The following is a 12,029-nucleotide window of genomic DNA, read 5'->3' as shown; positions in this document are numbered from 1 at the left end:
TCTGTATTGCAGTGCCAGACACAGCCCTTGGCTGCACCTTTCCCACTCATTTTATAAATGAATGTACCTGTGGCAGCTCTCACCAGTCAGTAGAAGACTTTCTCTTTCTCTAGCACCAAGGTAGTGTTTGTAAGCAATGCTGTGTTGGCACTGAAGCTGAGAATAGGAAGGGTGATGGTGTAGGGACTAAACCAGGTGTTTAACTCTCAATGGTACCTGGGAAATAAAATGTAACACTTTTACGTTTCCTTATGTAGCACCTCCAAGCTTGCTTTTCCAGAAGATGGCTGCCCCTTTCAGAAATACACAAAATCAGACTGGAGAAATGTCAACTCTGAAACATACACAGAACAATGCTGGGCATAAAATGAAGGAAACTATTAAGTTGGTCTTTCCCTATTTTTAGTTTTTGAGTCAGTGACAGCCAAGAAAATTTATCTCCGTCAAATTCCTTACTGTTCCCTTAAGCACATCAGAAGGCATTCACTATGAGCATTCTTCTGAGAAGAAAGTACCCTTTCTTTGTCAACCAGCAGTAAAGAATCGAAGCTCTTCTGCTTTGACCCCATAAGCTTAATCAGCTGGGTCTTTCAGGTGGATGTTCAGAACTGAAGGTCTTCTTTTGGCAGTTCACTGAGAGGCAGGCACTGAATGTTTTATGCAGCTCTGGGTGTTGTTGGACAGAGAATTAAGGTAGCCTTTAAAAATAACAATGTCTAGGCATAAACTCATAATGAAATTTCATCACTTTCTGATTTTTAAAGGCAACAAGTAGCCTTGGGAAAGATTTGTATATTCCTGCTCTAAGATGTCTTACGCAAGCAGTAAATTTTTCTTTTCTATGAGAACTGACTTGAGTTGCATATCTGAGATGAATGAGTGTATATTATAATAAGTAGTATTGTGCTACAATACTACAATACATTGCAGGACCACATTAATTGAATGACAGGGAATAAATTGCTTAGGTCTCATGCCTAAGCATAAAAATGTGCCCGAAAGCAGCTTCATTAATCCTTTAGAATGTGGCATCCCATGGGATAAAACATCTTGAGGAAGGCAGGAAGATATTATCTAGGGCATCAATTGACCAAACAAAATGTGGATTCCCTAAACTAGTCACTCTGATACATTCTCTGGATCGCAGCATTAAAGCAAATGGATGTCCTGATATCTTTGGATCACCTTAGCTCACTGATCCATAAACAAAAATAAATTCCTTGAATTGAACTGGTGTTGGATCTAGAGTGTGTACAAGATGACAGACTAAGGAGTTGCCTGGGTGGAACACCAGCACGTTTTCAGATTAAAATGGAGATAGGAATGTACATTGTTTATATAGAGCATAATCTCAGGCTTAAGATCCAGAAGTCTTTTTCTGTCAGCAAAGGATGAGGTAAAGAACATTTCCTGCTTGTGATGATTGCCATCAGGCAAGGCAGGACCCTGGGCCCCTCATTGTGCAAAGAAGCATTTGCTTTCCTGAGCATAATGCTTTTTGCTGTTCCTGGTATTACTGCATTTGAAAGCATAAATGAAGCACCTACTGGTTAAACAGTGAAGTAGATCTAAGGTAACAGAGACTAAACAATAGGTATTCAGCGTGCAGTCTTGTCTGATATTATGTAAATCTTGAGCTCTAAAAATTTTGTTCAGATAAAGTGAATGAGAGGGAAAGCAGCAGCATTTTGCTTTCAGCCCTTTTGAGTATTTACTTCATTTACTTTCTCTGATAGTCATCATGACAGAAACACAGAAAACCCAAAAGATGCTTATGTCTGAAGCTGTAATGTTCTGGACAAGCTGCAGCCTAGTGTGCATGATGATATGGAAACTAGCTATTTTCCAGCTTTTGAAGGCTCCTTCTAAGGGGATATTTTTAGTGACTTACAGAAGCTTTGAAATGTTTACCTCAGTGGGATAATAATGAAATTCTTATATTCCAGTTTCTTTTGCAGTCACATGTCTGAGCCTGGAAAGGCACTTCCGTTCAGGTTATGACTATAGCAGTCGTGATTAGAACCAAGCAATCCACAGCCTCCTTCCACGCACACTCTGAGGAGAAGGTTATCTTGGATTCTGACATGTCAGAAGTGACTTAGGTTCTGCAGAAAACTTGTGTGTTTGTCTTCTGCACAGCACAAATAAGGACTGATAGCCTTTGGACAGCATGGCTTTAGTGTTCCCAGTTCGAGTCCATCTGTATTTACAGGCATTTCTATTTTAAAGATTCTTGCTGAAGTCATCAACGTTTTGCCACTTACTTTACCCCAGAAAGGCATGTTATGAAGTGTGGTGTCTGTGTAATTCCTAAGAAGAAGAATGTATAGTGATTCCAAATACTTTAGGATGTTTTATATCTGTTTTGGACTTGATTGTCTGGTAGTGAAACTTGGAAGAAATAAGACATGCTTGAGGAAACAGCAGCTAGTAGATTGTATTAGTTTGTTTACTAATGAATTGGAAAATTAGTTCATAGGATCATAGAAAGTTGTTATTGCATATAAGTCAGCATGTGAAGAAGCAGCCTCTCATCCTGCTTTTCACATGGACTTAGAATATCTTTCTAGCCCTGAAATTTGAACGTAGGGCTGGTTGGACTGGACATTTGAGGAAACTCAGGGTTTTCCAGCTCCCTGACTTGAATAAAAAAATATTCACCAAAATTTGCAAATACAAGTATGAGGAAATTTAACATTTTACTTTCTTACAGTCCATTGAATAGTGAGTATCAAACCGTCTTGGACTAATATGGATATTTAAAAGTGTAATGATGCTACTTTGCATGTGACTGCTGACTGTGCAGTCTAGAAGAGGTATATTGTTCCTATAAATACAGATGCCACACAGTTTACATGGTGAACCATCTGAGAATTGAGATGATTGGTAAAATAAGTTGCAAACAAACACTTTTTGTTCCTGGTGGTACTTGTTATCTGTTTGGCGTTTGGGTTCTAGGCGTGGTTATTGGCATAAATACGGGTTATGTCGAGAAACTGGAGCAAATAGTTCTTCATGCTGTGTAGCGTCAGCAAATGAGTAAGATTAAAAAAATCCAGCACGGTTCCTGTTACCCATTGCGAGTGCCTTGGCTGTGGGAGGGTCAGCACACTGGAAGGTCCTTTCTGCCACCAGATGTCAGTGTGCACGTGGTTAAAATTGCTCCCTGCTTCCTCCGAATCCGTAGCCGATCGTGTCTCCGGGGTTGTTTTTCCCTTGTGCCGAGTAACTGCAGAGCTGACGTAGCCCTAGTGCAGGTACTACTAGCGCCTAGTTCAGGGATTTGGTAGCATTAGAACTACAAGAAAGCTGTAAAGCCTTGTGCTCAAAAACGGTATCAGATCTGTGCACTCCTAATACAGCTCAGGAAAAAACCTGCGAGTTTCCTCCTTGCTGTAGTTGAAGGGCCAGCATTATTCCTTATACACAGGAGATGACTTAACTGGATCAGTGAATGTGGGGCAGAGTGTGCTGAGACTGTGCCTCTGTAGTTTGCTTGTCTGATCTTTCTCCTTTGACTGTTAACAAGAAAGATCTAATAAAAAGAAACACAGACAGATCCACAGTATTTGCTTAATGGTTTGTTAATACAGATCTGTTTGAAAATAGTTCTCACAGAACTTAAACTAGCTGACTAGAGGAAGACTCAGAAAGCAGAACTTCTTTGTGTAGTGCCTTTTATATAAACAGAAAGTAATGGCAGGCTTTTCTGGAAGAAGTGAGAATCTTCTTCCTCAAGATATAAACTTACATAGACTTGAAAGTTATGAGATGAAGTGTATGAGGGAAAGGAGTGTTTATTTAAAAAAAAAAAGAGAAGCTAATTCATTGGAATGCGGGGTCAAAGTGGAAATTGTGCACTTTAGTACTTAAAAAAACCACCCCAAACAGTTTCTAAGACAGTTAGCTCTTGTCTGCAGAACTGAATTGCAGTGGCTTTAAACTTTTGTATGAGTTGGCTTTGTCCTGTAACTGTAACTTTGTTTAACTTTAGCAGTTTATTATATCTTCTGCAGCTGTTAATGTCCTTTCTCTCTGAATCTCTGGAGGAGACAGGGGAAAGAGACTATTGGTCTGTTAAATGGAGAAGAAAATACTTTTTTATATAAAAAGGAATCTCGCTTCATGTGTACTCTGTTGCATATGTTTTTACATTTAATTGTAGCTGACTTCTAAACATAAGCTTTAAACACTGGCAGAAAACCCTCACGATTTCTTGGCTTTAAAGGCTTCTTTTTTGAAACTACAAAATACTAACTTGATCTACGAGAATCACTCTGGTGACCAAGCTAAAAGCCAGACACAGGCATTTTCAAACTTCCATCAAAACCAGAGGAAATTGTATCTGCTTATGTATGGGTGGCATTCAGCCTACTGTCTCTCGTTAGGCAATATCAGGAGATTAATTTGTGAACATAGCTGCTCCTTTTTGGAGTAGCATGACCATTGTTGGAGATGGTGAGGCCTTAATCTCAGCTGCAGTTTTTGCTCATTGAAATGGAGAAAAAACAATAAGAGAGTCTTTTACTACCCAGCAAGTATGGATAAGGTGACTTATAGCCTTAATTGAGCCTTAAGATTTCTTTTTACTTAAATACAGGTTTGTAAGCGAATGGACCTGGTTTGCCAGAGAATGCTAAATCAGGGATTTCTGAAAGTGGAAAGATACCACAACTTGTGTCAAAAGCAAGTTAAAGCTCAACTTCCAAGGTATGTATGAGTTAAAATTGTAATTCAATTTAAATGTGTTAGATTCTTTTAAGCAGACTATTGAAAAGGAATTTTTTAATGGCTAATTCCATTTATATATCTTGAAAATTTGAGTCATTTGGTTTTAATTTGGTTTTTTTTTCCAAAAGCACTTTGAGCCTAAAATTTAATTACAGAATAATGGTGTGGAAAGTGTCTCTGACATTTCAAGTAGAGTGTGTTCTGTATTACTCAGCTCTTCTGGCAAGTCAAGCAAGGACTCCTAGGAATGAATAAATGCCATTCCTTTTCATGACCAACTGCCTTCACTCATGATTTATCAAAGACTGCTTTAAAGAAAAGCAGTGACAAGGATTAAACAGGGGGAAGGAAGAGGGTTTCTGGGAGCTAGTTTCTCACTGAAGCAATGTATTTCTTCCTCTTTCCAGTGAATAAGTGCAGGTGCTGCTGTGTCCTATGAGATTTCCCAGAGTGAAGAAACTAAACGCTACTTACCACAGAGATCCTTTGTCAAAAGAGCTTATATCTCAACCTAAAATTTGTAGCAGGCACTACTAATATATTGCATTTATTGTGTCAATTGCATTGAAGTGCTGACCATAGGAATGGGGGAGGATAAAAATATTCACACTGATTCAGTGTTTACTGCTAGTTAGTACTGAAAGCTTGTTTTAAATAGTTCTAAATTACATAAAAACTTAATGGATCACATAAGATGTAGAAATTATTTAGAGAACAAATTTTGTCTAAGAAAGTGAAGTATGCTATTACTAGCTGGTTCTGAATCTGTATCTCTTACTTCCATGAAGACAAATGTTAGTGGTTACAATTTCAAACCTCAGAGCACTTTAAGGGTGAGATTAACTTGAGCAATGTTACAGTTGGATTTTTGTTGACTCCTTGTTAAATCAGTGTCACCTTATGGTCTGTCTTCTAGACGGGAGTCAGAAAGAAGAAATCACTCACTAGCTCGCCACGCAGACATCCTTGCTGCTGTGGAAACAAGACTCTCTCTGTTGAATATGACTTTCATGAAGTATGTGGATTCCAATCTCTGTTGCTTCATACCCGGAAAGGTAAAATGTAGACTACATTATGTGAATGTGTATCTGTGTTTAAAAAATAAGATTGTGTAACTTAACCTGGCACAGCTGAGGCAAATTAATATATTTTGTGTGTATATATATGTAAAAACTGTGTTTCAGATACTTGCAAACAAATGTACAAGCCAATACTCTGTTTTACCAGGCAGCCTGAAATGAATGAACCAGATTAAATATTAATTATTTTAAATTTGATCTCTATTTGCCCTTAGTTTCTCTCTTAATTCTGATGCTTGACTTATGGCATATACATCCTCTACAACCTTTTAGGAAAATCACGTGATCCAGGCTATCAGGAGATGTAGTAATTTAGACAGTGTATGGCACTAAGCACTCAATCAGGAATATTTTATGCACATTTCTTAAGGGTTTGAGGACCTCAGATTAATTGAATAAAGATATCTGGTGTCTGGAAACACTGTTCGGTATTACAGTGGGTGGTGTATTTTTGTACAGTAGGTGGAATTAGTTTCAAATGTAAAGTGTGTTAAATGTGAATATTACTGAACAGTTCTGATGTTCAGTACCCCAGCATTAAATATACATCATCTGGTGCGCACTACCCCAGCATTAAATATGAATTATGCAAGAGAGATGTACATTGGAGATCCCACTGTTTATTAAGCTGGGAAAACAACAGTGCACGGGCCAATTGATGAAATCCTGGTCAGAGAAAGACTAGTACTGCTCAGGAATGAAACAAAATCAGTGACCATCAGCCTGGTGCTCTGTTCATTGATTTTTACATGTAAGGTTTGGATATGTTGGTACTACATTTTCATGAGCAGATAACTGAATTGCATGGGGGTGAATGGAAAAGTTATCTGTTGGATTTGGGGGCAGCATGCAGGTGTTTTTGCGCTCAGTGTGGTAGGATAGGCTGTGGGAATGTAATGTATTTTTGTCTTGAAGAGGTAACTTTTTCTGTACACTATTGTTGACTTGATATTTAATTCATTTTAAATTAAATAACTATAGTGTAATATATTCTTATTTGACTTTGCATTGTATTTTTATATATACCATATATTTTTAAAAAATTAATATAACAAAGTCAAGTGAACTTAAGTCCTTGAAACTCACCTAGTAAATTAAATACTTAAAAGAAATGTTGCCATACTATTTTGAAGAGTAGATGGAAAGGCATTACTCAGTCTAGACCTGGGGTGTGCAGCAGTTGGGCAAGTGAGCTTGCCAACCATTTTCCTTATGGGCACTGACTAGTAAGGACCTTGATTGTATTTCGATAGAACTGCTAAAAAGTCTGGATTTTTTTTTTTAATTATTTACTTAGTGTATGAATTTGCTAAAGCTGCTGCTCTCTAGGCACAGTTACCAGTTCACCAGAGAATAATATTTTGGTCAATCAGATTCAAGGCTGTATTCACTTACAGTCTGTGGTTTCTGTCACACCTGCATTGCTTCCCTCAAGAAGTTTTGCCACAGAAGTGCCAGGAGTTGAATTAGTGTTAGAATATGCAAACCCTGATTTGAGGTTTGGCATTCTGTGAGTGTTCCTGGTGATAGCAGAGTCCTGCTGCAGGTTTTATATTGAGGATGTTGTTGTTAACAGGATATAATGTGGGTGAAATTAGGGAAGTCTTTTGTAAGTTTGTTGCTTGGTGAGAAACTTTAGTCTTATCTAGCTTTTGCAACTTTTTAGCTAAGCTTCCTTTATCAAAACACAGCTCTTATGATCTGTGTTCTTCAGGAAACTCTTCAGCCATTCGTAATCCTGTGAGAAATACCTGTGTAGTTTTGGCTGAGAGACCAGCACTCCTATCTTGACGTGTCTCAGACTGTAATTCATAGATTAGTGACACACCTTTCATCTCTCTGTATCTCTCCTAACCAAAGGGCTTGTTTGCCAAACCTGTTAAGGGAGTTATGTTTTCTGTCAGTAGTGGATTGATGTTTTCTAAATTAATGTCTTTTGGACTTAATCTGAATTTGCACTATTTTGGGTGTATGCAAGTGGACTCAGGTAAATATTTACAGCTCTTCAGACTGACATAATGGTAATTTTTCCTACTTCAATTATGTGTTTCAAAAGTAGCTGGGGTAGTGGCTGCTCTGCAATGGGGCTTAGAGTATCTTGCTTCAGATTCTCTATAAGGAAATTATTATGCTCTGCTGAGTATAGATTATGTAACTTAGAAGTCAAGTATGGTTATAGTAAAACAAAATTTTGCATAACAAGCATTATTTCATGAGTTTGAAGAGAGCTGTTGTGATAGAGTAAGTGAATAGCTTCTCTGATATATCATGAACAGCACTTCATTTCAAAAAGCTGATCTAGAACTAAAGCACACAGTGGTATGCAACTGTTATGTGATAAAAGCCCCTGAATATGCTAGAATTTTTAGAATGAACTGAAATAATCTTGCCTTTATCAGAAAATCCTAATTATTCTTAAATGTTTTAGGTAATAGATGAAATTTATCGAGTGTTAAGATATGTAAACTCTACAAGAGCTCCTCAGAGAGCTCATGAAGTTCTTCAAGAACTAAGGGACATTTCCTCCATGGCTATGGAATATTTTGATGAGAAGATTGTTCCAATACTGAAAAGAAAGATGCCTGGGTCAGATGTATCGGGACGTCTGATAGGAACTGCCCCAGGTATTAATTCCAACATATAGTTAAGTTTTATTTAGTTTTTCTGTAAAAATTCACAGCACTGTATGTTTTTAAAGCTACCTCCCTTAAATATGAGCTGTATTACATAAATATTGATGATACTTGTTTCTTAAGAATGCTAATTGAAATTCATTTGCTTTGAAATTTAAGGAGCCTTTGTACTACCAAAAGAACAGTCACTTCAATGTATGTTAAAATTATGCATAGTGTGTATTCCTTAAACAAACGCTTTTGTGCCACCAATGAATGAGACTTTATCATTGCATTTGGTTGAAATTTGGCACATGAAACGACAACTCGATGCCTTTTATTTTTAGGACAATCAGCAAATGAATTTGCCTAAGCTGTTGTAGTACATAGAGAGCTAGAACATACTTGTATGTACTTTTTTACTTTCTTGGGGCACTACTAACAAGCAAAATACTTACAGGTAGTAGTGAAAAGACAATAATTAAAATAACAGTCTATAAGTAAGCAATTAAACTGGTCCTTCATATAATCTTTCAGACTTTCCAGAACTTTCATGAACCAAAGTCTAAGGTAGTTGCCTGGATGGCCAAAGGCAAAAGGCTGGTAAAAACGTAGCATTTTCCCTGCACAGGACATCTTCACACTTCAGAAACTGTGAAATTAGCTCCCTAAAAGAATAACTTAATAAAAATTAAAAAAAAAATTACATCTTAAAAAAAAAAATAGGTCTAACTGCAGGAGATGCTTGCTCTTTCTTGTATATCCTCTCTACCCTTTTAGCCATGTGTAGACCAGCTGTTAATTATATCTTGTTAATTATACGTTCATTTTTTAAATTATATATGGTTTAATTTTTTCTTATTATATATGTCAAATATATATGTTAATATATATTGAGCCTCTTGGGTGAGGAAGTATTGCCCAAAAGCATAGTTGAGGTCAATTGGCTTTTCAAGGCCAAGGCTTTAAGGTGTAGAAAAATGCCTGTCTCATGTTGAGAGAGGAGCATAACATCTCCAATGGCAACCCCTTAGTGCCATGTGATGGTAGCTGTGCTGGCATCCTAACTGACAAAAAAGAGGAGGAAAAGGAGGATGACTGTTCTAGGCTGTTCCTGACTGTTCTGTCTGCGTAGCACTTAAAAGATGCATCTTACTTGCCCAGCATTGCTTGAAGAGTAAAATATCAGAAAAAGTGATAGATGTCTTTTATGGCAGAAGAAGTGAAAGAAATTATACAGTAGCTGTTAGTCTCCTTGATTTGCAGGAACTTTATTAGAATCAACAGTTCCAAGCTCAGATTCCAGTATGGCTTTAGTACTTAGGAAGAGTGATTCTAAAGAAGCATGGGAAGTAAATTCTTTTCTTCTAAAATGTAAGTTACACTGAAATATCTTGTTAAGCCCCAAATCAGAAAATTTTAGAACTTTAGCTGCCTGCAACTAAGACAGCAGATTTTTGCTGCTGTAATGAAAGATATTTATTTACTCTAACTATTCTGTATAAGTAGATGTGTTGTGGGTTTTTGACTTAACGTCTGTGACAATAGGTCTACAGGACAATATCTCTATGCAATTTTTGATACAGCAAAAGGAGGGGGGCTTATATACAGGAAATGAATGATGAGCTGTTTTCCAGACTATAAGTCTGGAAAAGCTGAAAAAGCTATAAGTATTTTAAATTAAATTGTGCTCTGAGATTGCCACACATTCTTCTTAGACACATAAATGACTGTAAAGCTGTTTACATGTTCATATAACTTGCAACCGGTGTCCAGATTCATGTTTGGGGAGTAGGGACATGCAAAATGTGAAAACTAGGACACAATTTTTACCGTGAAGTTTTAGAGGACTAATCATACTTCTCTCTGAAGTTCCAGGGCCTTCTGCAGCACTGACAACAATGCAGCTGTTCTCCAAGCAGAGCCCTTCCAGGCAGGAGGTCACCAAACTCCAGCAGCAAGTCAAAGCGAACGGCACGGGCTTGACAGCGCTAAAGCGGGAGATCTCCGAGCTCCGCATCAAAGTGCAGGAGCAACAGAAACAGCTCCAGGATCAAGATCAGAAACTGCTTGAGCAAACCCAAATCATAGGTGAACAGAACGCCCGGTTGGCTGAGCTTGAGCGCAAGCTGCGAGAGGTGATGGAGAGCACAGTAGGAAATTCCTCAGGTTCCGGCTCAAATGAACAGTCTCCTAGAAAACGGAGGAAGGCGGTGGATTCCACAGACTGTCCTAGGAAATCGAAGCGCCTTCGAAACAGAAAATAACTTGGGAGTAAATGACACCTTCAGGAGGATACACTGCTCTAGTAGCCCAAGCAGGTCTGCTTGTTTGGATACTGCGAGCAGCTTCATGGTGTCACTTAGCTGCTGGCTCTTCAAAACACCTCTTAGACTTGAACAGTTATTTTCTTTCATTGACTTTTCCCCTGCTTTCTCTATGGGTGGGCCTAATGCACAGAATCTTTAATATTTGCAATAGTTACATACTAACCAGACCTGCTCTGTTATGTTTTGAAGGGTTAACCTTTTTTTTTTTTCCTGTGCAAACGTGTTTAAAGTAAAGTTATTTGTGTTTATGCATATGTTCGCAAAAAATCTTAAATAAATTGTCTTAACTGACTAAAAAGTTAAGCGTAAAAACAGATGTCCTGTTCACTTGAAGGAAAGATCCACTTTTAAAATCTTGTTTTTGAGAACTTGACCTTTTTTGTTACAAGTGACCTTGTCTGGAATGTCTGAAAAGTAGTTAATACTTTTTGGGGTTCTCTGTAACGAGTAAAACTGACTTCTTAAGCTACAGTATTGGCTATATATTTTTGTAAACTTACAAGGAAGGGCCTTCTATCCAGTCTTCACATGCACACACTCTGGTTCTAGGTCTTGGGAGCCATATTTTACATTTGCATGGATAGATGCATGTACAGCTTAGTCAACCTGCCAAAAGCACTTGCCTGAAATTGTTCCAGACTCTGGGAGAGAGCACAGAGACCTGTAAAGCAATTTCTTTGTTCCTCAGCCATAACTTAGCATCTGCTTTCAGCACAGCTGCTGTTTTACAGTGAGGTGGTGTTAGGAGGTGAGTGGCAGGAGAGTTTGAACCCTGCCTGTAAGGCAGGTATTGTTGGCCAAAGCTGGAGAGCTGAGAAGAGGCCTTCACTTGGTTCACAGGCCAACGTCTAACACGGATCAGACAAATTGTCCCTACACTCACCAAGCTTGGGGGACAACATTTGAGTGAAATGCTGTTTTGTGGGAAAACTGAAACTATTTTGTGTGTCTGTGTTGGGGTTGAGGTGGAAATTTCTCTGTAACACTGATGACAATATTCTAAGCTTTCCTTATCCTAAAAGGTAAATAACTTCAGACAAAGCTTTAATTTCTTTTGCACTTCTGTTTTGAGCTTGTAACTGGAAAAGCATGTCTTGCACTGTTCAGTCTCTCTGGTCACTTTAACCACCTCAGAGTTGTGTACAGTGATTATTCCCCTTCCCATCTGTATATTTTTGGAAACTTATACAAATACCATTGTCCTTGGTTTTGTTTTAATGTACTAAACTATGTAGCTTTATCATTTGACTTATGTTTTCTTTTTTTAAACTAGCTGC

At 37.9% G+C, this 12,029-nt stretch overlaps 1 protein-coding gene across 2 annotated transcripts; it reads left to right on the top strand.

Moving 5' to 3' along the window:
* The first annotated feature begins 4,605 nt into the window (after window positions 1–4,605).
* FBXO28 (F-box protein 28) lies at window positions 4,606–11,992 on the top strand. Of its 2 annotated transcripts, XM_018085307.1 has the most exons (5): window positions 4,606–4,710; window positions 5,648–5,786; window positions 8,239–8,434; window positions 9,689–9,796; window positions 10,295–11,992. In XM_018085307.1, exons 1-5 carry the CDS (start codon window positions 4,613–4,615, stop codon window positions 10,687–10,689), a joined length of 936 nt encoding a protein of 311 aa, XP_017940796.1. In that variant the 5' UTR covers window positions 4,606–4,612; the 3' UTR covers window positions 10,690–11,992. The 2 variants fall into 2 exon arrangements, with proteins under 2 accessions (XP_017940796.1, XP_017940797.1); XM_018085308.1 differs by lacking the exon at window positions 9,689–9,796.
* The last annotated feature ends 37 nt before the right edge of the window (window positions 11,993–12,029 follow it).

Source organism: Manacus vitellinus, unplaced genomic scaffold (assembly GCF_001715985.3).
Source record: "Manacus vitellinus isolate BGI_N305 unplaced genomic scaffold, ASM171598v3 scaffold_8_pilon, whole genome shotgun sequence".
NCBI lineage: Eukaryota > Metazoa > Chordata > Aves > Passeriformes > Pipridae > Manacus > Manacus vitellinus.
This window is presented reverse-complemented; position numbering and strand designations above follow the sequence as displayed.

Excerpts from the sequence above, each read along its gene's own strand:
- FBXO28 (XM_018085307.1), top strand. The coding sequence starts at position 4,613 with ATGGACCTGGTTTGCCAGAGAATGCTAAATCAGGGATTTCTGAAAGTG. Across the intron at positions 4,711-5,647 it reads GTTAAAGCTCAACTTCCAAG|ACGGGAGTCAGAAAGAAGAA; the intron begins GTATGTATGAGT and ends TCTGTCTTCTAG. Across the intron at positions 5,787-8,238 it reads GTTGCTTCATACCCGGAAAG|GTAATAGATGAAATTTATCG; the intron begins GTAAAATGTAGA and ends TAAATGTTTTAG.